Source organism: Phytophthora ramorum, assembly GCF_020800215.1.
Source record: "Phytophthora ramorum isolate Pr-102 chromosome Unknown Phyram_PR-102_s0007, whole genome shotgun sequence".
NCBI classification, from domain to species: domain Eukaryota; phylum Oomycota; class Peronosporomycetes; order Peronosporales; family Peronosporaceae; genus Phytophthora; species Phytophthora ramorum.
Window position 1 is genome coordinate 219164 of NW_027150653.1, and position 22465 is coordinate 241628.

Sequence of the window (22465 nt, forward strand, 5' to 3'; positions counted from 1 at the left end):
AATCAACCACCTCCCACAAAGGCATCGGTTTAGCTCGCCTCATCACTGTCCATCTGCTCTTCGGGGGCCTCGCCGTCCACTTCTTCGATTGGTGGCGTGAGTCCGCCAGTAGATCCCGTATCGTCCTTCGAGGCGAAGAGCTGCTCATAAATGTCGGGGTGTGAACGGCACTTCTCTTCCAGTGCACTCATCAAAACGTTCGGCTTCTGAACAACTCCTTCAGCGTCGTGGGTACCTTCCTCCTGTTTTGTTTCCTCATCCTGCAGCACTGTTAAGCGCCTCATAATTCCCTTGCTGTGCTCGAGTATTTCCTCATGAGCCGACAGAACGCTACGACGCTCCAGCGCTGCAATAAGCACTTCCCCACTCGCAGCTCCATCCGCCGCGGACGAAGGACTTTCCATGGCGGTGTGATCGAGCAACCCAACTAGCAGCTCTGCCACGTCTTCCCACACGGTAGGAAACTTGGTGCATGTCTGCAGCTTTGTCAACTCTTCGCACACCACATGCGATAGTAGCTGAACCACGACCACGTGCGGTCTCAGAGCTAGCGGGTCTTTCATAGTTGATGGTCGTCGGCGACGGCCAGTTGACCCCTTAGAATCGCTGCGCGCGTACACATCATTTGGGTGCTGAAAAGAGCCCTCGTCGTCAATGGAAGGCAGCTGTCTCCGGTAATACAGGAACGGTGAGTTTGTTTCCTCTTCGTCGTCTCCGAAATGCAACCCCCCACCCGAATGCTTTGGTCCAGCACCGTTTAGCAGGTCGAAGCCGACAGGTACAAGTCCGTACCGAAGCACGTCCAGCCAAGCTACAGGTTTAAACGATTGCTCCGTTCCTGTGTGCTCACGTAGCATGTGCTTCAATCCTTCGATTGCCGCGACGACGAGATCGTTGGAAAGCTCCTGCTTAATCTGATTGAGCAGCAAGTGCCTCGATACAACAGTCATCCCACCCAAGAAGCGCAAGCGTTCCTCCACATAGTTGGGCGCGTCAGGTCGAAGTGTGTCAAACATGAAAAGGAGCAGATCGATTGGACGCGATGGAGCCCAGGTATCATGTGGGTCGCGGGCTTTCATGGCGAACATGATCATCTTCGTGTAGCAATCGCTGATAAGAATTTCGTTCCCGTCTCCATTCCAGATCTTCTCCGTCACGAGGCGCTCAAGAAGCCCAAAAGCGTGCGAGGCTGCATGCGGCATTCCAACAGACCAACTGATCAAATTGCAGATCGTCAACCAGTCCATGCGTGTGTAGCGCAAGTTGCTTGGTTCCACCAAAGTAACGTATCGATCCAACCCGCACATGATTGGCGTCAGGAACGGTCGGATGAGCTCGTCATCACCGCTCAACTCCATCAAAGTACTCAGGAAATTTACGAGCAGCAACCCGTTCGCATCACTGCGCGTACGCGTCACCCAAGCAAACAAGCCATTGATTGACTTTTGCAATAGGAAGCACGCGTTCTCGTACGTCAGCCCGCTCGGGCTTTGATTAGTGAGCAAAACTGGACGTACGAACTCCAACATTTGGGTATAATGCGCTTCCAGCACAGCAGATATTCCGTCTTCATCGTCTGGACCGCCATCGAAGAGGGAGCCGCTCAGTGAAATGACCTGGCTCAGTAAGTGCTCAAACAGCACACATCCCCCCTGGCTTAGGGACAGCTTCGTAGACTTCTTTCGGTCTTTTCGAGACGCCTCCTCGTCAGGGCCTTGTAGCACCTGCAAAATCTCGTCGTGCAGCGCCTCAATGACCTCAGCTAAGGCGCGTGATGGCAAGCTTGCGACATCTTGCATCAAAAATTCAAGGCGGTAAGGCTGCAATGTGGTTCGAATCCACCGATCCGTTCCGAACTCTCCTCTCGAGTCATTCTCGCCATCGGATGGCTGCTTGTTTGGAGTCGTTCCCTCGATCACAAGGTCTTCCGTGTGCGAGGCTAACTCTGCTGGGCTTAGCTGATACTGCTCAAAACCAGGGGAAAGATGCGACTTCGCTGGTGTCGATGAGTCCGGTGCCGAGCCGCCGAGATTCGAGTCGAGGGCTGATAGTAGCCACGCAACACCACTAAAGAAGCCACCAGTATCGCCATTGCCACCATCCTGATCTTGGGCGCTAAGCGCGATCGTCCGTTCCAGTTCTTCCTTGTTCTGGTACACCAGGTCAATAAACTCTAGACGCTCGTCGGACGTCATTAGCTCCAGGTTCATTTCATCGCTCGGATACAAAATACGCGATGGCAGAACATGAAATTCACGTAAACCACCCATGACATGGAAGAAATGCTTCCACGAGCGACTGTGCAGGGACAAACTGCATGTGTTGACGAGCTTCAGCACAGCAGCTGTCGCGACGGGAGCACTTTGGTTGTCGCAATACACCCAGATGCCGTTTTCGCGACCATTGTATCCCACGGGATAAATATCCGACGAGAGCAGCGCCGTGTATTTGCAAAGGCGGATAAACAGTGCGTTGCAGTGCTCCACCAGCGACAAATGAGATGCCACTGCCGTGCACAATACGAAACCGTTGCATGCAAGCTGGAGCGCACTTTTCTGCGGTACATAGTGCATCTCATAGCTGCTGCCAACAGAGAGGTCCTCGCCTCGTGCAGCGTCCTTCGCCTGTGAATCAACGACGAACTGCTGGAACACACTGCCAAAAGCTCGTACGAGGCTTTGCTGAAGCAACTCGAAGATATGGCGATCATACTGGTTGCCTGAAGAGCCATAAAGGGGTACCAGTCCATCGAATCCATCCTGCTGCTCCCACGTTCCCCTCTTGGACAGACCAGCAGACCCATTAGCGGGACTGGAAGCGCTCTTGGTAAGCCGAGCTTGTTTCATCGTTCGCATGACATCAGGAGCTAGAGGCGACGACACATTTTGCGTGACGCCAACGCCGCGAGGAGTGCTAGATGATCGGAGGTGCAGCGACGGGTGATGTACGATCAAGCGCGAGTTACGAGGGTTGCTTTCTGCCTGGTTGAGTAAATCCTTCCATCGATCACTTGTCACTTCGCCGTGCTTACCGCCGTCTTCAAATGTCTTAATCTCGTCCTTCGCAATGGTATTGTACAACTCAGTCAGGAAGTCTTCAGGCAAATCTTGGCCCTTGGAAACCTCCTGGCCATAGTTTTTGTTGTTCTTGATGAAGTCGATCAGCTTCATTTTCTTGTCGGATCGGATATTCGGGTTGTGCAGATCCGTATTCAGCATAATCAGACTGAACGACAGCAGATACGCTACATCTACGGATGCCATGAGAAACCGTTCACGACACTGTTCGTACACTTGGAGTGAGAAAGTGTTCAGGATGCGGTCGATTTGCTGCGCCTCTCCAGGAAGGCGGAAGCTCGCGAGAAACATCCGCAGCGCGGTAACAATACTCTCACCCTCAAAGTTAAATGATCTAACGAAGTTGGTCAGGACGTCGCGGTGGAAATCCATCGTGTCGGCCTCATGGATCTCGGTTTTCTCAAACCCTTTGACCTCCTTGCCCATCGCACCCAAGTACATGCCCACGGCATTCTTGTTGAGGCCCTGCGGAAGGGATCGCAGGAACGTTGCAAGCGACATACTGTCGAGTGGTGTAGGCAGGAACGTGTTTTGCTGCAAATATTTGATTCCAGCCAATGGTTTACGGTTGAACTCTTGGATGCCATGCTGGAAAAACTTCTTGCGCTGTCGTTTCTTAAACAATACGTCAGCAGAGGCAAAGCTGTCGCCATCAGCAGCAGGTACTAGCTGCTCGTCCTGATCCACAAGCAGCGCATCTTCGTTATTCTCCTCGTCACTTGGACCACTGCTGTCACCACTCAGTGGTAGGGGCTCTGGGTGCGTACGGAGATGAACGACGTACAGTGCATTGAACATTCCGCGAAGAGCGATTTCTCCAATAGCCTGGGCCCACAGGAAATGTGTTTCTTCGTGTGATTCAAAGCATGCAACATGAGACTGTTGTGCTACCTGAGAAAGGAGCTCGAATAAATTCTGCGTCAAGTCGCAGCGGTTGCCGTCGCAGTCGTAGTTTACGTACAAGTCGGGCAGCAGCGTAGCCTCCGCCAGCAAATCCACCAAACAATCCATAATTTCAAACGAGATATTGTACAATCGGCTTTTGGACAGCATATCTCCGGAGAACTCATCGAGAGCTGCTTCAACAACTGTAACAGTCTTGTCGTCTGTTTGGCCGTTAGCACCTGCAGCCGGCGGGGTCACGTTATCTCCACGCGGGAAATCTGGGTTGTTCACATCCATGTTCGCAAGACTCCAGTGAAGCGTCTGGCAGAACACGCCATTGAAGATTGCCTCTACCTGCATCTTCAGGTCTGAGCGGAGCTTCGACCAGAGCAACCGGATAAGCTCGAGACACACCACTGTAACCTTGAGCTCCGCGCAGGCACTGCTCATACCATTTCACGGATTGGGAAAGTTAGATCAACAAAAAATGGCGGAGCATAAAGCAACATTGTTCCTACCCTAGACGGCAGTAGCGCAAAATGGCGCTACACAGATCGTCCTTGATGAAAAGCATCAGCGACGGAACTTTCGTAATCAGCTCGGCATCACACGCGATCAGCGCGCGTTGGAGAAGACTGAAGGACAACAAACCTTCACGCCGGCTTGTCGTATTTCCAGTAGTCCCCACGGGTGCGTCTGGGGCAGGAGGGGGCAGGAAGTTTCTCTGGTGCAGCTTCTGGCAGAGAAAGCCCACGATCTTCACCGCACACGGCAGCCCGAATCCTGGTCTAAGAGGCTTAGCAGCGGGTGCCAAGTCTGAATAGATAGCAGCGTTAGAAAAGATGAAGGCCACTGTATCATGCAGAAAGTTAGTAGCTGTAGATCGCAACGGCAGCGTAATATGGGGCTGTAAACACACAACAGTGAGTCGTCAACACCAACCCGATCCAGATTGACCAGCAGCAGCACGTACATCATGTCGATTGCCGCGACTGAGCACGTAGAGCGACTCCACCAGCTGCCACATGGAGTGGTCCGAGAGTCTGGCACCGCAGGGCGAGCGCACCACAGCGTGCAGCACGTGCACGACCAGCACCAGCACGTTCTGGTCGCTCTCGATGGCCGTCTCCTGGAACCTGCAGTGGCTGACGGCGTCGACGACGTCCGACACGGCGTCCGCCGCCGCGTTCTGGTCCTTGACGTCGGCCCACGGCCACGAGCGCAGCAGGTTCATTACGGCTTGCAAAGCGGCACCTGTAACGGTGCTGCTGGCATGTTCGTGGCGGATCACGTCCAGGAACGGCTTGACGACGTTCACGGGCGACAATTCAGCCATATCTGCGTGAAAAGGGGCGGAAAAAGCGTTAAAACAACGCATTTCGCAGCGTATAGAGGCGTAAAAGAAATTGCACGCACTCTCGCATCGCAGCAGACGTCCGCGTAGTACCGAGAAGCTCTGGAAAACGGCCAGGGGGCCCTCCTGTTGCCATAATAATGCAAATATTAGCGCCTTTTCACCTTTTTGAATAGAGGTTTTCGAGGAGAAGACGCTGCGTATCGCACCTGTTTTGAGCGCTGGTCTGACGTCCCAGACAGCAGAAAGCCATGTCGCCGCCGCGCGAGACTCAGCACGCTCTGAATGTCGCTCAGCAGCTCGGAGCGCGCCGCCGCCATCTCGGTGGGCAAGGGGACTCGCTATTGGACAAATGACGGCTTCGACAGCACAACACCCTTGGTGTGGTGCACAGTACAGCAATGTACACCACACTGTACAGATTGATGGTCACATTAATGAGATGGCTACACGTTTTGTGCCGACCATCAAATGCGTGTCACTTTCCCTTCGAGCAACTCCAGCTCTGATCGACTATTGCCATGCAGGTGGTGGCGCTTGTGAGCGGCGGCAAGGACAGCTGCTATGCCATGATGGAGTGTGTGCGCTTCGGCCACGAGATCGTGTGTCTGGCGCATCTCCACCCGCCGGCGGAGCTGTCAGCGGACGACGCCGAGATCGACTCGTTCATGTTCCAGAGCGTGGGCCACCAGAGCGTGCGCCTCGTGGCCGAGAGCATGGAGCTGCCGCTGGTCTCGGAGACCATCACGGGCACCGCCGTGAGGACGGATATCGACTACTATGAATCGGCGGCGGGTGACGAGGTCGAGGACCTCTTCCGCCTGCTGCAGAAGGTCCAGCAGCAGTTCCCGGACGTGCAGGGCGTGTGCACGGGCGCCATTTTCTCCAGTTACCAGCGGAACAGAGTGGAAAATGTGTGCAGCAGACTGGGACTCACGTCGCTCGGGTTCTTGTGGCGGAGGGACCAGACGGAGCTGCTGCAGGAGATGATCGACTCGGAGATGGACGCGATCCTCGTCAAAGTGGCGTCCATTGGGCTGCTGCCGCACAGGCACTTGGGCAAGACCATTGCAGAGCTTCAGCCGCAGTTTATGACGCTGGTACGCGTGGAGCGGAGCGGAGGGATTTGAATTGTGTACTGATTCCTGAGCCTTTTGGGGTGTGGTGTTTTTGTGTTGGTGTAGAAGGATAAGTACCAGATGAACGTCTGCGGCGAAGGCGGCGAGTACGAAACGTTCACGCTCGACTGCCCGCTGTTCAAGAAGCGAATTGTGATGTGAGTTTACTTGGCTCGCTTTTTCGCTGTTGGTAAAGTACCCTTACGATCGTACGACATGTTGTGCATTTGCAGTGACGAGAGCCATACCGTGCTGCACTCGGACGACTACATCGCGCCGGTCGCCTTCCTGTCGCTTGACAAGTGCCACCTGGAGGACAAGGAGCCGTCAGACCCCTCGCAACTCGCGTCGAGGATCCCAGAGGCGATGTCTACCCCGTCCGCACGTAGCGCAGCGCCCACGGATGCGAAGCCTGCGACCGTGTTGGCACTCACGCAGCCGACTGGGCGAGAATTTATCCCCGCATCGGGCCAATTCCGCGACCAATTGTATCTTTCGGGCATCATGAGCAGCAAGGCTGGCGATGAATCGATCTCACTCGAGGAGGAAATGGCAGACATTGTTGCGCAGGTGGAGGCTATCCTCGGAAGCCACAACATGGTGCTGGCTGATGTGTGCTTTGTGCACTTATATGTTCAGGACATGGCTGCCTTCGGTCAACTCAACGCTGAGTACATCCGGTACCTCGGCCAAAGTCTGCCGCCATCTCGTAGTTGCGTCGAAGTGAAGGCACTGGCAGACGTCCCTGCCCGCTTGCTGATGGACTGCTTCGCCTTGCGGGACAGCGGTGAGCAGAAGTTACTCCCCCTTCGTGTGCGCCGCGATGTACTGCATGTGAAGAGTATCTCCGCCTGGGCGCCATGCTGCATTGGACCGTACAGCCAAGCTAATGTGCTGCACAGAGCGCTAATCCTGTTGGCCGGACAGATCGCGCTGTACCCTCAGACTATGGATCTCGTGCCAGGTGACCTTGGTGTTCAAACGACGCAATGCTTTCGCAATGCCTGCCGCGTGTTGGAAGCGCTTCAGTCGAATCTCCGTCACGTGTGCTCTGGTGTCATCTACACCACCGGAGACCCTGACGACCGTGAGACTCGAGAGCGTTTGCTAGTCGACAGCCGCCGCAGCCTCATGACTAACGCCGGGTTAGTGGATGAGTTTGAGCTTGTTGAAGACAGCGATGAGAGCGATGAAGATGTGGACAAGAATGAGGCGCAGGTGGAATTCGTGAAGCAAGCGCCGTTGCTGGTGGTGCAATTGTCACGTCTTCCACGAGACGCTTTAGTCGAAGTGGAGCTCCAGGCGCTCACTCACGTCGCACTGAAATACCTGGTACCACGCAGCTGGACGCGCACAAGGAGCGCAAACAACTTGTCCTTCGAGTGGCAAAGCGCTATGGTCCCTCGCGCGCTCTGTCAGATTATTTGTACTGCGTCAGTAAATGATGGCGAAGAGTTTACGAGCACGCGGGGACTCGGCAAGGCTGTTGCAGAAGGCGTCTGGACGTGCGTGCTAGATAGTCTGGTGGAGGCGCTTATCCCGTGGGACCGAGTGATCCACGTCCGCACATTCTACGTGGCGACTGCATTTTCAAGCGAGTTGGAACTGGCCAAGGCGTATCACGAAACGGTGACAGCACGAGGAAAGGTGAGCAGCATGCCCGGCATGACGTTCGTGCCTGTGGACGCCATCCAGGGCGATGCTGTAATGGCGATGCAGGTGACAGCACAGGACCTGGACAAGCTCGAGACCGAGCTCTGGCTGCGCAAGCAGATTTAGACAATGCTTCGCGAGCTCGTAGGCAACACGGGGTAATGAAGGTATAACTGCAATTTGTCATTGTTTAGATGATTGGTATCTCGGAAGGCATCAATTGAAGGTTGCTTGCTCTTTCTGTAGTCTAATGCCGTCGTCTACGACGCTGACCGCCGCCGGGGCCTCGGTTACCGCCGGAGCTCTCTTCCCGACTCTTGCGTTTACGAGAGTCGCGGTCTCGGGATCGCGAGCGTCCGCTTCGATCTCCTCGGCCTCGTCCAGCCTGCTCTTTCTCCTGGTCTGCTACTGCAGCTCCGCCGCGACCTTCGCGCTCCCGAGGTCGTGCCTGCTCACGATCCCGGCCACGATCCCGGTCGCGTCCGCTATCACGATCTGGTTCACGACCACGGCCACCATCTCGTGGGCGACCACTACCAGGACGATCCCGTTCACGCTCACGGCCGCTGTCGCGACCCCGATCACGACCAGCGTCACGCTCGCGCTCGCCACCGGCTCGACTCCTTTCACGATCGCGGTCACGGTCTCGACCACGTTCCCGGTCTTTGTCTTTTTCTCGGTCGCGACCTCGATCCTTTTCGCTGGAATCCTTGCTCTCGGCAGCGTCCCGACGCCCACTGCCTCGCGAGTCGTCGCGGCGTGGGCGAGAACGGGATCTTGAGCGATCGCGACTGGCCTCTCTCGATCTACCACCGCCGTACCGCCTGTCATCGCGATCATCCTTTCCACCGCGACCACGTTCGTCAAAGCCGCCGCGGCCTCCACCTCGGCCCCGGCCACCACCTGGACCACCCATCCAAGGAGGCCCTCGTCCTGGTCCAGACCCCCAGGGTGCGCCGCCCATCGGGGGGCCATTCCAGTTCTGCTGACCCATGAAGCCTGGGGGCGGGCCCATCCCAGGGTGCCAGCCACGCGGGGGTGGCCCCATAAATCCACCTGGACCTCCGCGAGGCGGAGCACCCACGCCAGCTCCATTCTGTTCGTCCCCTTCAGGCTTTATCTGTCCTGGGAATCCGCGGCCCTGCATCTTGGCGTCTCGCTCGCGCATCGCCTGCTGATTAGCAGCATTCACAGCTTGTCTCGACGCTTGCTCCCTCGACTTCTCCATCGCCAGATCCCGTCTCAACCTGAGCTGTCTCGCTGCATATTCTCTCCACGTGTGTTCGTCAAATCCGTAATTAAAGTAGTCCGAGATGTCCACGCCAGGCTTGCGCCACGGCCTGTCCTCCAGCAGGTCAATGTCCACATCGAACGCCGTCCGTCGTCCGCCGAACATGGCCATGTCGTCCACCCCGTCCCCCGTTGAGTCGCCGTGCTCTCCTGGCTGGTGGGAGCCTGGCGCAGCTCCAGCTCCTGTTGCTCCTGTTGCGCCATGCTGCGGACCGCCGAAGCTGCCGCGCACGAAGCGATTGCCGCCGCCCGTGAAACGCAGCGTGGGTTTGCCGCCTGCGTGGGCTGTGCTCAGCACAATGGCTACGTCCTCGTCGTCCTCGTCGTCCTCCGAGTCGGCCGCCGGGTCAGCGCTGGTCTTGACACCATTGCCTGCAGCAGCGGAGGCCGCCGCCGCCTCAGCCTGCGACGTGGCTGACGCGTTGAGCTGGATGGAGACACCACCGTAGAGCTCCTCGTCCTCGTCCTCCTCGACCTTCTCGGCTTCTTTCTTGACGGTTTCGACCTCCCACGTCGCTCGGGACTCCTCCGTCTTGGCCTCCTCCTTCACGCCGCCGCCCACGCGCTGCGTAGTCACCAACACATCCTCGCCAAAGTCCTCGTCCTCCATGGTCCCGGATATGAACCACCGCGTACACCAAGGGGAAGTTGTGTATCGTACACAAAAAGGTGCAAATACGGGTTTGAGACCCGACCCACCCGTTTCCGCACTTTACAGGAGATGTAGAGTGCGTAGTGAAAGCGCGGTGATTGGCTCGCGGGGTGTTATACTTGGTGTTTGTATGCTGGCGCCTCCGCGGCCAATAGTTTCGCGGCCCACAGCGCCCGAGCCTCGCCGACTCACGCAGTTCTTCTTGTCTCGTTCGACTTTTGCAGGTAAGCGGGGCGTCATGCTCTCTGGGCGATGGGGAGCAATGCAGCCATGAACAGTGGGGGACGCACGTGGGGACAGATGCATCAATCAATCGGGGACGGAAGCGCCTGCAATGACGAGCTTCTAAGCGTACAAAGTGACGGAGATACAGGCGATCAAGCAAAGCGAAGGAAAAGTCTAGAACGCTCCGTCCCGGAAAGATTCCTCTGTTTCCAGTACCGTTTCCACTGTGATCGCATATGCAGCGCTCCCCTCTACACGTCGCAAGCTTCGGCTCGCTCTCACGATGCCTGAAAGCTCAGTTGCTAATGGATGTATCGTGTCTTGCTGCAGTTTAGTCAAAGATGCCGCACTCCTTCGGTTACCGCGCTCGCACGCGCGACATGTTCGCGCGCCCGTTCCGTCAGAGCGGCATGATCAAGATGTCGACGTACCTGCGCACGTTCAAGGTGGGCGACTACGTGGACATCAAGGCCAACGGTGCCGTGCAGAAGGGCATGCCGCACAAGTTCTACCACGGCCGTACCGGCCGCGTGTTCAACGTGACCAAGCGTGCCGTCGGCGTGCGTGTGAACAAGATCGTGGGCAACCGCATCATCCACAAGCACATCAACGTGCGCATTGAGCACGTGCACCAGTCCAAGTGCCGTCTGGGCTTCCTCACGCGCGTCAAGGAGAACGAGCTGAAGAAGAAAGAGGCTCGCGCCACCGGCGTCCGCGCTCAGATCAAGCGTACCCCCGGTCAGCCCAAGGCCGCCTACACCCTGAAGACCAAGGGCACCAAGCCCATCACCATGGCGGCGCAGCCGTTCGTGGACCTCATGTAAGTGGCTTTGGTGGTCTCCACTGTTGCAATTTACTGTTGGGAGCTTGCGCTCGGCTTGAGGTGAGACGGACAGTCGCTCCCGGGCACGTCGTAACCCCAACGAGCTGGGCAAAATGAAAGAACGAGTCGAATCCACGGCGTCATGCTTCCCTTACTTGCTTATATCACTCACTCCACGGACGGCTTGCACTCGTTCATGTCATTTTCAAGTGTTTGACGACACCTCTTTGAACAGCCACACTATCGGAATATTCCCTCCATAACGTCATATCGTACTTATTCAGATCGCTTCTGTCCCCACTCTCAATCACGAATCCAAAGCCATTTCCACATTTCGTGACTCTTCAAACCACCAGAGATGAATGCCCCGATGGACGACGCGGCCATGGAGCAGTACGCTGACGTACGTGACCCGCTACCATTGCATATTAAAGCTCGATGAATTGTGTGTGGAATCGTTGATGAATCCCCTCCCACCGCCTCGTGGTTGCGCTGCACAGTGGTTGGACAACTTGGAGAAGACGGATCCGGAGGGCTACAAGCAATTTATCGCCACGATGCAGAGCCAATTGCAGGCTGCAGGGTTGGGACCCGAGTCGGCGGCGGGTGAACAACAGGTTGACACCAATGCGGCGCTGTTTGACATACTCAAGAGCTCTGCAGGAGCACGGGGAGGAGCCACAGACAGCAATGCACCAGGTTTGAAATGGCACAAGGGAAGCTTGGTTTTTGGTGGTATGAAGTTTATTAACGTGCTGCATTATGCAATTAATATTTGTCAGATTTTAAGCCGCGGTTTCCTGGTGACAAGGTCATGGGAGACGACGGCCTGAAAGCCACGCCGGAAGGGGTACCTTTTGGCTTGCTAGAGGAAGGGTGGAGGAGGTGGAAGGCACTAAGTAAATATGCTGCTGGTTGGTAGATGTACATCGACGTGAAGCCTGGATTCGTGATGAAGACGAGTGATGTCAAGAACAAAAAGAAGGTCGTGAGCTTGCTAACCTCGTATTCAGCCACCAGCGAAATGTCTGACCTTGTCCGGTGCTGCATGGAGTAGGTGTTCGTGAATGTGGTCTACGCCGATGAAATCCAGGCCTTCTCTGAGAAGAAGAAGCTGGATGAAGAAGGCAAGGAACAAGAGGTGAGCACCCTTGTACCATCGTGCTTCTGGAAAAGTTGCTTGAGCCAATGGCATAACTTGCGGTTTATGGTCAGGGAATTCATGTGCCACTAAGTCTCGGGGCGCCCCATGAGGTTCAGGACAAGAAGGGCGTGAGTGCGCTGGCATTTGACGTGGCGGTGAACACGAAGGTCGTAGAAGACTGTCAAGCAGACAAAACAGGCGCATTCCGTAACTTCGTGTGTGAACTGGCAACAGAGTACATCGACCAAAAGGTAAGACGCCTTTTCCCGTAGAAGAAAAACTAGGCAAAGTTAACTGATATGCTGCGCTGCATCCAGTACAAAATCAAGCTCGACGACCGCTATAAGCTGCCCCGGTTGACGTACCGCGGAGAACTACCCCCGCCGAAGCACTACATTCGGAAAACCCAGGCACCAATCATCCAGGAAGTAGTTGCTGGTAACTCCGGAGCTTCCAAGCAAACAAACAGAGCGAAAATTACAGCACAGAAGGCAGCAAAAGCTGCGAGAGCGCCAAAGACGGCGACAGCGCGCTTTGAGGTATTCGAAGAGCGCGATGGTAATCGTACAACGTGCTCAAGACCCCACTCCACGATGAAGGGCGGTGAACCATTATCACCAGAGGCACTTGAGCAAGCCGGTTCTCGGCTTATCATATCTATCCGGTTTGAAAACATGGTGCAAGCTGCCAGTGATGTCGACCTGGAGCTCCAAGCCGAGCTTCTCAATGTCAAGGCGGCCACTCATCATGATTTAGGTATGTGCAAAGGTTTTAGCCACTTTACTGTGGCGAGAACTAACAACTTTGGCTCTGCTGTGGCCTCGTTTAGAAATCTTTCTTCCGTATCCCGTCCAAGTAGATACTGCAAAAGTTTGCTTGGATCGAACCAGCAACTCGATGGAGATAACTCTCACGATCGCCAAGTCCTGGAATACTGCTGGTCCCGATTGCGGCTCTGCACCGTGGCTTCTTGCGCGAGCATTAAACGAGGACAATGAGGCAGCTACTCCAGCAACTAAAGATGGAGAAACGACAGGCGGTTCTGTCCAACAGAAGCCCAAGTCACTGGTGGAGTTGTTCCACCTCGCGAATGCCGCCGATTCGAACGGAAGCCCGTCTAATGCTGGACCTACATCGAAGGCTCCACGCTGGGACCCTGTCATGGAAGATGAGGAGCTACCAGAGGACCGATTCCACCGCAAAGACATGATGTCGATGCACATTTTGGAGCAACGACGGATTGAGCGTGAACAAAAAGCAAAAGAATCGGAAGATAAGCGAAAGACGAGGCGCACCGAAGTGGAGGAAATGCAGAAGAAGGCCAAAGAGGCGGGAAAGACCTGGCGCGAGATGTATCCTAACGAGCCAGAGACAACCTACATTGACATGGAGGACATAGTGCGGCAGGAGAAAGAGAGACTTGATCGCCACCAGCAACAGCAAAAAGAAAACGAGGACCCAACCAGAGAGTGCGTGACTACCGAAGACGCGAAGCGTGCGGCTGCAAAGTGGTCCGAGAACAACAAGCACGGAAGCTTCGACTTGCAATCTGCACTGGCATTTGATTTACTCTAAGATAATACAGATTGAGCCACTAAGCAGAGAGATGATCTACTCCTTGTTAGCGTAGTTGCGAACACCAAAGATGGTCGAACCCACACGAACGTGCGTGCTTCCGCAGGAAATCTAAGCCACAACAACAAAAGCGAAACAAGCAAATCAGCACAATTCACCAACAATTCAAAACCAACTTTAATCTCTCACCGCGAGTTCGTAGTCACCCGACATGCCCATACTGAGAGCCAAGTCCGCCTCAGCCTTTCCAATAGCCTCAGCCACAGTCTTACGGCAAGCCACCAGACGGTCGAAACACTCAGACGTGGTATCTCCGTAACGTCCAATAGTCATCAGTCCCGTAAGGTTGAGGTGCTCACACGCCGTCACAATGTGGCGGGCCAGCTCGACAGAGCTGTCAGCGTCACTGCCCGACTTCTGCTCCTCCTCACTGGTGTTCACCTGTACCATGACGTTGAGCTTTTCGGAGCGGAACTCGCCCGACGCCTTGTTTAGAGCATTGGCGATCTTAATGGAGTCCACGGTCTCCACCACGAACAGGTTGGGCACGTCACGGACGAGCGGCTTGGCCTTGTTGGACTGCACGTGGCCGATGTAGTGCCACTTGACGTCAGCCGGGAGCAGCGGAGCCTTCTGCACCAGCTCCTGGATCTATGTACCATAAATTTGCCGCAAATAAGCACGAGTTGCCATAAATAGAATACCAATGTGGTAAATTACGTAATTCTCGCCGAAGTGGCGCTGGTCCGCCTCGTACGCTTCCTGCAGGTCCTCGATGGGTTTCGTCTTGCTCACAGCCACCAGTGTGCACTGTTGTTTCCACGCGCTCTTGCCTACCGCCTCCGCCACCTTGGCTCGCACTGCCAGCAAGTTCTTCGCCACTGCCATCTTCTAGAATTAAACACAAACTGAAAATGGCCCAATAAGAAAACCTATAAAGCCGAATGCATTAACCTATACGAGAACATATCTGCAAGTTGAAGTGAGCACAGAACCTTTTTGAGCCATTTGAGTCACTTGGGGTTGTCGATCCAATGACGACGTCTACCAGCCGTGTCGACGGCCCAGCCCGGAAGCCGATGAGTCTGGAAGTACCAATGCGAGAGGCGTAAATGGACGTGCTAATAACCAAGTCCGGCCAGGAGAAAGTCTGCGAGCTCCAACATCTACATACGACGAATGGAATGTATTTGCATAAAAGTTTGTTGTGCGCAGACTTGCATTGGCAAGTACGTTAACGATCCGAAAGGGTCGCCCTCGCGGTACTTATAAACCTGACGAGCTGTCTTCCGATCGAGAGAGCGAGTCACTGTTCTCGTCGTCTGCGGACGAGGAATGCCAGTCAGAAACCAAAGCACTATCTTCCATCGAGGAATCTTGAGATCCTGAGACCGAATCGAAAATCCAAGTGTCCAAGGAAGCGTCCGTGGAAGCCGAGCCCGAAATCAGGAAGTCTTGCTCACTGCCCGACGATGCGCTCTGCGACTCGGACGCGTCAGACGCCGAGCCCTCGACAGATCCGAGCTGTGAGTCGTCAGTCCAGGTTTCAAGTGGGTTGATTATAACCTCTTCAAAGGACGAGGCACCTGTACTGTGGTTCGACCCACTCGCCGATTCTTCGTTCAAGCCCGATAGACCAGCAGTTGCCTCGCTTGGCGAGTCGTCTGAAGTGTCAACTGACGAATCCTCGGACTTGTCGGCAGTGGAAGAGCCGAGCGTAGATTCATCGGTCGACGTCGACCCAGTCGCACCATTGTCAGCTACAAGGCTGCTTGACCCACTCACAATCGTTACACCACCAACATTAGCGTTATTAGCTGGCCCCTCGGCGCTTACTGCCGCGCTTGTGGTCTCTGACCCGTTGTTCATGCTTGCGATCGCGATGACGCCGAACACCACTCCACACACCAGAAGCAACGTAATCGCCCCGCGGGTGGCCCATGGGCGTGTCATCGGTACCGGAACCGACCGCAAAACTGGGATTCGCGCGAGTGTTCCGCCTTCCATCTCGTCAAGGCGGTCAAAACCACCATCGCCTGGGTGGTACAGCAAGTTGTTGTTCTCGGTCATCATGTTTGCGGACTTGTTGGCTTCAACGGGGAACCTTCAAAAGGCTCTTTTGTCGTGTGTGATCTGTAGCCGTCTAATGGGGAAATGGCCACTTCCCTCATCACCAACGTAAGTCCGTTTGAAACGAATGAGCTGCGATCGATCTGTCAATATTTCTCCACCACCACTTCCCACACAAAATCAAAAATAGTCCATGACCACATCGACTAGCATCACCCACACCGCACAACCGGGATCGGAGCACTCGTCCCATGCAGCAAAAAAGTCAAGAAACAAAACCAACATGAGACCCAGCAGTGCCTTCTGTAACAGGTGTATCGCACACCACACGATACACCTTTCACAACAAAATTGTACTCTTAGCCTCAATCGGTGACCTATTTCTATTATTCGTGACCACATACTTCGTGTATCACTTGACAATGCTGCGCGCGCTCCTCTCCGGACGCGGCGGCTTGCCACACCGGCTACAGGCCACGTCCGGCAGCAGCTCAAGTCTTGTGAAATTCTCCAGCGTTTCCTCTACCTCCCCATCAATTAGACACGTGCGAATCGACCTGTGGAGCGCGCGTGCGTGGGTGGAAAAAATCGCCCCAGCGCTGCAGACCTTCCTGGCTGTGGAGAAGCACCTGATGGTCCCACTAAAGTTCGTTGTTCCTCATGGAGACGCTAAATGGCCCGTGGAGGCGTGGGGCTACCCGCTGGGACTTCATTGCAGGAACCTGCGCGTGATCAAGCAACAGGGGAAGAAGCTGCCGTTCTTCGCTTTGGACGACCTGGAAATGTTTGACTTTCCGTGGGATATGCGGCAACGCAAGTGGGAAGTGCTGGTGCTGCCTTCCCTCAAGAATTTCTACGAGATCAATGGCCACAGTGACATCCCCAACACTTTCGTGGTGCCCAAGGGCGACCCTCAATGGCCCGAACTGCTTTGGGGGTTCCGACTCGGACAGACGGTCATGAGTATGACGTATGTGGGCACCTATAAGGCTCAGCAGGCAGCTTCCGAGGACGAACTGGTCGCTATCGGTTTTGCTGCTGTCTCGTGGAAGGAGCGCCAATGGGCGAAGAAGATCATGCCGGCGCTCGTGGCGTTCAGGCGCGAATTCGGACATTGCAATGTGAATTTCAACTTTGTGGTGCCGAGGGACCCCAAGTGGCCAAAAGCGTCGCGAGGGTTGAGACTCGGAGCCACAGTTGCCAACATGCGCTGCCGAGGTAACTACGAGGATATGGCGCAGCGAGACAAGCACAAACTGGAGGAGATTGGATTCGTGTGGGACCCGGAAGACCAGCGGTGGACCGAGAGGATCATGCCAGCGTTTGAGGCGTACCGAGACATTTGTAAGGTCAGTTGGGTGCCTGTGGACTTTGCTGTGCCGGATGAAGAGCCTTGGCCGGAGATAACGCATGGATTGAGACTGGGAAACATCTTCATGAAGATTCGACACACAGGAGCGTACTCGTACTATATAGAAAGAGATGGGGACCGCTTGAAAGCGCTTGGATACGATTTCAAGGTGCCGTACGAATCGCATGCGATGCTGAGGGATGCGTTGTGAGACCCCATTGTCTGCTAAAGAAGACGTTTTGGGGACGATTCCATCACAGAATCCCCGATATCTCGGATCTTACGTTAGGCAATTAGGTTGCAGTCTTTCAGTTTCTTCGCGGTAGGTACTCGTGAGTTTTTTTTTCCCATGCGGCTACCACTTTATCAATAAAGTGTTGCTGACCTGGCATTTTAATACTGACATGAAGTCCATGAAATTTATATGGTTAGCCGTCTTACGCTTTCGCGTCGGCCTTGCTAGCTACTTACTATGTCCACTCACTTGCTATTGTAAAAGTACTCACACCAATGACTCAATCGTCGATATCAAACTGATTGGTTGTTGACGCTGGCAGTCCCATAGGATGCTGGCGTTGGGAGGCCTCCCAGTCGGCTAGGCGGTTCTCGCGCATCTGGTTTGCGTTGACACTCGGGTTTGAATGCGATCGCTGTGTGGATCTGTTCATGCTCATCTTGGCATACTCGCTTTGAAGCGAGCGCAACAATGCTTCCTGCTCACCGATGGAGTGCTCCATCTCGTGGAACCCAGTAGTGGCTTGCAGTGCAGCCGTGGCGGCTGCCGCAGCCTCAGCCGATGAGTAGGTGGAGCTGGACATCGACAACGAGCTGTACATCGACGACGCTGAGTTGTATGCCGACGAGACGGACGAGGAGCCTGTGGAGCCGTTCATCGTTGGCTGGCTACTCCTCCGACTAATAGGCGGGCGTTTAACACTACGTGTTGCTTGTTCGTAGTGGTGCATCTGATGCTGCTGGTCCATGGCGAGGCGCTGAGCCGGGGTCTGCTGGTGAACTCCGCTGAGGTACTTGCGCTTTTCATTCTCCAGATAGCGCTGTTTCAGGCGCTGCAAGCGTTGAGCTTCGGAAATGGCAGCGTGCATGGCGCCTCCGCTGGGACCATCGCCCAGAATTGCAAATTCCACGACAGAAACATCATCATCATCATCAACATCCTCGTCGTCGTCCACGGTCGGAACATTTGTCGATGGCGCAGCAACTCCGCCGAGCAGGAAATCGTCCATGCGCTGCCCCTTGCGGTCGAGACGACCGGAATACAAGCAGCGCAGACAGAAGCGTTCAGGAATCACTGCACTGGGGTGTTCAGCATTGCGCCGCTCGTGGTGCGGGAGACACAGCGTGTACGTCATCAGACAGCGACCACAAGCAGCTTCACCACACGCACGGCACTGAGTCAAATGGCGTTTCAATCGCCCAAAACGCTTGCCGCATGCTGTGCACTGCAGACGGTGGCGTCCGTGGGCCTTCAGCGCGTTGCGGCGTGCGAAAAACTGCTCCTTAGGCAACACCAGACCATGACGCATAATGTACTTGACGTCGGCGCTGTGCTCGACCTCGACCAGAGTAGGCGCCAACCGGGTGAGGAACGATCGTGTCATAATGGCCGGAGCACTTCCGCACGGGTCCAGATAGCCACGAGCAATCACCTGCACGTTGTTGGCGCGCTTGTCGTGGCGGTACACGGTGGTGCAGCTCATCTGAGCCCGCACGAGGTCGAACTCGCGGCGGTTCATGGCGTCCACGTGCTCGATGCCCAGCGATTGCTGCACCTTGACGAGCAGTGGCTCACCCTTAGGACCCACCACACGCTGCGAGTACTCCACGAAGGCGAAGTCGCGGGGCGAAATGAACTTGTCGGCCGGACTCAGGTGGGCCATCCACTTGATGCCGAAGAAGTGGAACGGGTCCTCTGGTGTCTGCGTCTCGAAGCTGCGCAGCACTGCCGCGTCCAAGAACAGCTCTCGGTACAAGTCCGTCATGACGGCGCGCTCGTCCAGCGTGGCGTCGCAGTAGAGTCCGTACTCGACGTCCTCGAGCGACATGTCGTGGATCTGGCCGCTCACCACGTAGTGACGCAAGCCGCCGTTGGAGGCATCCGTCGCGTCCTCGTGCTCGTCTGCAGCGGCGTCCTTGCCGCGCTTCTTGCGGTACAGCGTCACGTGCGGGCGTCGGTAGTGCACCTTCCACTGGTCGCGGTGCTCACCCACGAGGTCGTTGTTGTTGCTGTCCTCCCACGCGAACATGCCGGTGAGCTCGAGGGCGTCGGCCGTGAGCTGCTCGCACGTTTCGCGTAGATCTTCCACCTGTTCCTCCGTCACATGCACAGCTGGCAAGTGCTCGTCCGCGAGCGGGAAGCGCCTCCGCGGGTTCAAGAACTGCATCTCGATGGACAGCGCATCGCCGCCAGCGCTGCGGAAGCCGTAGCCATTGGTGGTGCCTGCCACGCTCACGGGGCCGGCGACCGTGGAGGCGCTGTCCGAGCTGTTGGAGCGTCTGGACGCTGTGTGGCCACTGCTCATTGTCTTCGACCAGGGAGCAGTCGGTCTCCTCTGGGTGATCCGACAATGCAGAAAAGGCCACGACGATAACACGCGGTGCTGGTCGGCATGGCGAGGGTTTGACGGCCCGCTTGCTTGACCGCCGCGTCAGTGATACTGGGCGCAAGGGCAGGCCGGCGAACTGGATAGCGCTGGCAGAACGGGGACCATTTGCCGCGAAAGAGCTCATTTTGGTGAAGTGAGCTATTCGGCGACAGGTGGACGGTTCAGGACGCTGGCATTTGAGGTTTGTATGCTGCGACTATTTCGATACCATCTCCTCCCGCTGAACCAAAATCACTTGGATTTTATATGCCGAGGTCTCGCCAATTCACTTCTTGCAAATCCGCTGCGAACGAATCCTGGAGGGATTTCAACGAGTGTCCATGGGAATGCATGGGAAAACCACGCGAAAGTGGCGGTCGGAGGCAGAATTGCGCGCTTGAGTCCCAAGTTGAGAGGCCGATGCTTGACCCAAGTGGGTTACAAGGCCGCCTCTGCTCGAGCACGGCAGTCTTCGGACCCAGAGAAGGTCCGCTGCACGACGGCGCCAATGGGGATGCCTCGGCGAGGACTGATCGGCCGCGTGGCGCTCAACATTTTGTTGAGCTACAGCTCAGGGGATGGGCTCTTTGGCCCGACAAGAACGACGCCACTTTACACGATGGCTGCTCCATGGCAAGGCGCTGGATTGAAGTGAACTTTTTAAGGCTTTGCTTGGGTCTTCGTCAGGACTCGCTTAGCGGAAGAGCGGCGGAGGTGAGACTGGGAGCTCTTTTCGAGGGCAGCGGAGGTTTCGGAGCGGGTCGTTGGCTACTGCAGGATGTTGCTCAGCAAGCCGTGACACCGGCGTGGCCGAACAGCCTCACCAGCCACCCATCCGATGGTCCATCGAGGTAGCACGCAGACGAACGCAAGTGGAGGGAGTGACGGGATCCGCTGAAGCTCGACCACCACATGGAAAGCAGCATCGTACAAACCCGATCGTCACGTTGCACCGTCATGAGCCACTTCGCTTTTGATACAGTATTGAAATGGTTTGAGCAAGGAGGATAGGGAGCGACGGCAAAGCTGGTTTGTGCTGCACAACTTGTGCAGTCCGGCTTCCAGTGCGCATCCCCAGGGACCGAGTCTGCAAGCCGCTGTCGGTGTGTCATGCACCTGCGTCGCATTGTGCATACAGTCATGGTCTCCGATGCGTCGCAGGCTGCTGACTTCAACAAGTCCCGCTTGGCAGGCAGGTCAAATCAAGATCAAGCCGCTTCGCATTTGCGTACCACGCTGGCAACGTGTTAACGCGCCAGACGCCGTATAACCACGACGTGCCAGGTGCCAGGTGCAGCGCTAGCGAGGTTTAATTATAGGTTTTCCATGCTTGTCATAGGACATATAGAAAACGTTGGCACAAAACATCAGAGCCAACGTGGCCGCACAAACGCGCAGGACTGCTGCTTGGGTGTGATTCACGTCCGTTGCTCTGCTGATCAAGGATCGTCGAGGAATTTCGATCGGCTCTCTTGTTGCTCAACTCTTCAATACGTGCATGCAGACATCCACGACCAGTGCTCCATGGCAGTTATGGAGGAAGTATCCACAACAACTGGCCCTCGCTTGTTCTGCACCTCGCAGAGTACTTCACTTGTACCTTATCCTTCGGTCTGAGAGCGATTCCCCGAAAATCATGATCTAAGCCCGTTTGCTTGGCCCACTCGGCACTGCGGATAGTTCTCCGTTAGCCATTGAGCCACCCCAACATGTCCACCGATCAACGCGTCACGCACAGCTCGCCTTGTGCATCCTTCGATGCAGTTTTCATGCAAAAAGTAGAGAATCTCCATGTGCCCAAACCACGCGGCGCCATCCATCGCTTCGGTCGTGCAGCCCTCAGAGCGGTGCTCACACAACCACGACACCACGTCGAGGTGACCGCAGCGGGCAGCAGCGTCCATAGCTTTCTGGGTGCATCCTTCGCTGCGGTTGAAGTGGAGGAATTGAACGACGTCCAAGTGACCAAAACACGCCGCCGCATCCATCGCTTCAGTTGTGCAGCCTTCAGACCGATTTTCATGGAGGAACCGCACGATAGAGAGGTACCCACCGCTTGCTGCTCGATCGATCGCCCTCTCCGTACAACCTTCTCTTCGATTCTCGTGCAGGAACTTGACAATATCCAAGTGACCAGCTCCTGCTGCTGAATTTATCGCCCAAGGGCTGCAACCCTCTCTGCGACGGGTGTGTAAGAATTGCACAATCTCTAAATGACCCTCGGCAGCCGCGTAGTCCATTGCCAAGTACGAGCAGCCTTCGCGGCGACGCTCGTGCAAGAACTCCACAACCGCAAGGTGTCCGCCCCGCGCAGCGCCATCCAGAGCATTATTCGTGCATCCTTCGTGGCGGTTTTCATGCAGGAACTTGACAATTTCTAGATGTCCACCGCGCGCCGCCCCATTCATCGCATCGGTAGTACAGCCCCCGCTCGTGTTAACATGCAGCCACTTCACCACGTCGAGATGCCCGTACTCCGCCGCATGATCCAGGACTAACGGCGAGCTATCCGACCCAGGAAGCAACAACTCCGTCTTATGCTCGTATAGCCACTGCAGCAGTGTGAGGTCTCCACGCTTCGCCGCGAACACCATAGCGTGAACGGTACATCCTTCGCTACGATTCTCGTACAACCATTGCACCAT

General features: G+C 55.7%; 9 protein-coding genes across 9 annotated transcripts; 4 read left to right on the top strand and 5 right to left on the bottom strand.

Moving 5' to 3' along the window:
• Window positions 1-29: 29 nt before the first annotated feature.
• KRP23_8093 (ARF guanine-nucleotide exchange factor GNOM) lies at window positions 30-5636 on the bottom strand (the record flags this gene model as incomplete). Its single annotated transcript, XM_067893493.1, has 5 exons — window positions 30-4404; window positions 4481-4869; window positions 4936-5300; window positions 5379-5442; window positions 5526-5636. The coding sequence occupies 5 exons, from the start codon at window positions 5634-5636 to the stop codon at window positions 30-32; spliced, it is 5304 nt and encodes a 1767-aa protein (XP_067743016.1).
• Window positions 5637-5837: 201 nt separating this feature from the next.
• KRP23_8094 (Diphthine--ammonia ligase) lies at window positions 5838-8213 on the top strand (the record flags this gene model as incomplete). Its single annotated transcript, XM_067893494.1, has 3 exons — window positions 5838-6416; window positions 6501-6592; window positions 6668-8213. The coding sequence occupies 3 exons, from the start codon at window positions 5838-5840 to the stop codon at window positions 8211-8213; spliced, it is 2217 nt and encodes a 738-aa protein (XP_067743017.1).
• A 279-nt stretch (window positions 8214-8492) lies between these two features.
• On the bottom strand, window positions 8493-9987 carry KRP23_8095 (Pre-mRNA polyadenylation factor fip1; the record flags this gene model as incomplete). The annotated part of the gene is made up of 2 exons (XM_067893495.1): window positions 8493-8535; window positions 8909-9987. The coding sequence occupies 2 exons, from the start codon at window positions 9985-9987 to the stop codon at window positions 8493-8495; spliced, it is 1122 nt and encodes a 373-aa protein (XP_067743018.1).
• A 647-nt stretch (window positions 9988-10634) lies between these two features.
• On the top strand, window positions 10635-11078 carry KRP23_8096 (60S ribosomal protein L21-B; the record flags this gene model as incomplete). Its single annotated transcript, XM_067893497.1, has 1 exon — window positions 10635-11078. The coding sequence occupies one exon, from the start codon at window positions 10635-10637 to the stop codon at window positions 11076-11078; it is 444 nt and encodes a 147-aa protein (XP_067743019.1).
• Window positions 11079-11435: 357 nt separating this feature from the next.
• Window positions 11436-13796, top strand: KRP23_8097 (PIH1 domain-containing protein 1; the record flags this gene model as incomplete). The annotated part of the gene is made up of 8 exons (XM_067893498.1): window positions 11436-11480; window positions 11578-11776; window positions 11860-11927; window positions 12000-12062; window positions 12135-12218; window positions 12293-12472; window positions 12539-12977; window positions 13051-13796. The coding sequence occupies 8 exons, from the start codon at window positions 11436-11438 to the stop codon at window positions 13794-13796; spliced, it is 1824 nt and encodes a 607-aa protein (XP_067743020.1).
• A 36-nt stretch (window positions 13797-13832) lies between these two features.
• Window positions 13833-14684, bottom strand: KRP23_8098 (Pyridoxal phosphate homeostasis protein; the record flags this gene model as incomplete). Its single annotated transcript, XM_067893499.1, has 3 exons — window positions 13833-13907; window positions 13986-14447; window positions 14517-14684. 3 exons carry the CDS (start codon window positions 14682-14684, stop codon window positions 13833-13835), a joined length of 705 nt encoding a protein of 234 aa, XP_067743021.1.
• A 378-nt stretch (window positions 14685-15062) lies between these two features.
• Window positions 15063-15869, bottom strand: KRP23_8099 (uncharacterized protein; the record flags this gene model as incomplete). Its single annotated transcript, XM_067893500.1, has 1 exon — window positions 15063-15869. The coding sequence occupies one exon, from the start codon at window positions 15867-15869 to the stop codon at window positions 15063-15065; it is 807 nt and encodes a 268-aa protein (XP_067743022.1).
• A 419-nt stretch (window positions 15870-16288) lies between these two features.
• KRP23_8100 (uncharacterized protein) lies at window positions 16289-17428 on the top strand (the record flags this gene model as incomplete). Its single annotated transcript, XM_067893501.1, has 1 exon — window positions 16289-17428. The coding sequence occupies one exon, from the start codon at window positions 16289-16291 to the stop codon at window positions 17426-17428; it is 1140 nt and encodes a 379-aa protein (XP_067743023.1).
• Window positions 17429-17732: 304 nt separating this feature from the next.
• KRP23_8101 (uncharacterized protein) lies at window positions 17733-19757 on the bottom strand (the record flags this gene model as incomplete). The annotated part of the gene is made up of 1 exon (XM_067893502.1): window positions 17733-19757. The coding sequence occupies one exon, from the start codon at window positions 19755-19757 to the stop codon at window positions 17733-17735; it is 2025 nt and encodes a 674-aa protein (XP_067743024.1).
• Window positions 19758-22465: the final 2708 nt, after the last annotated feature.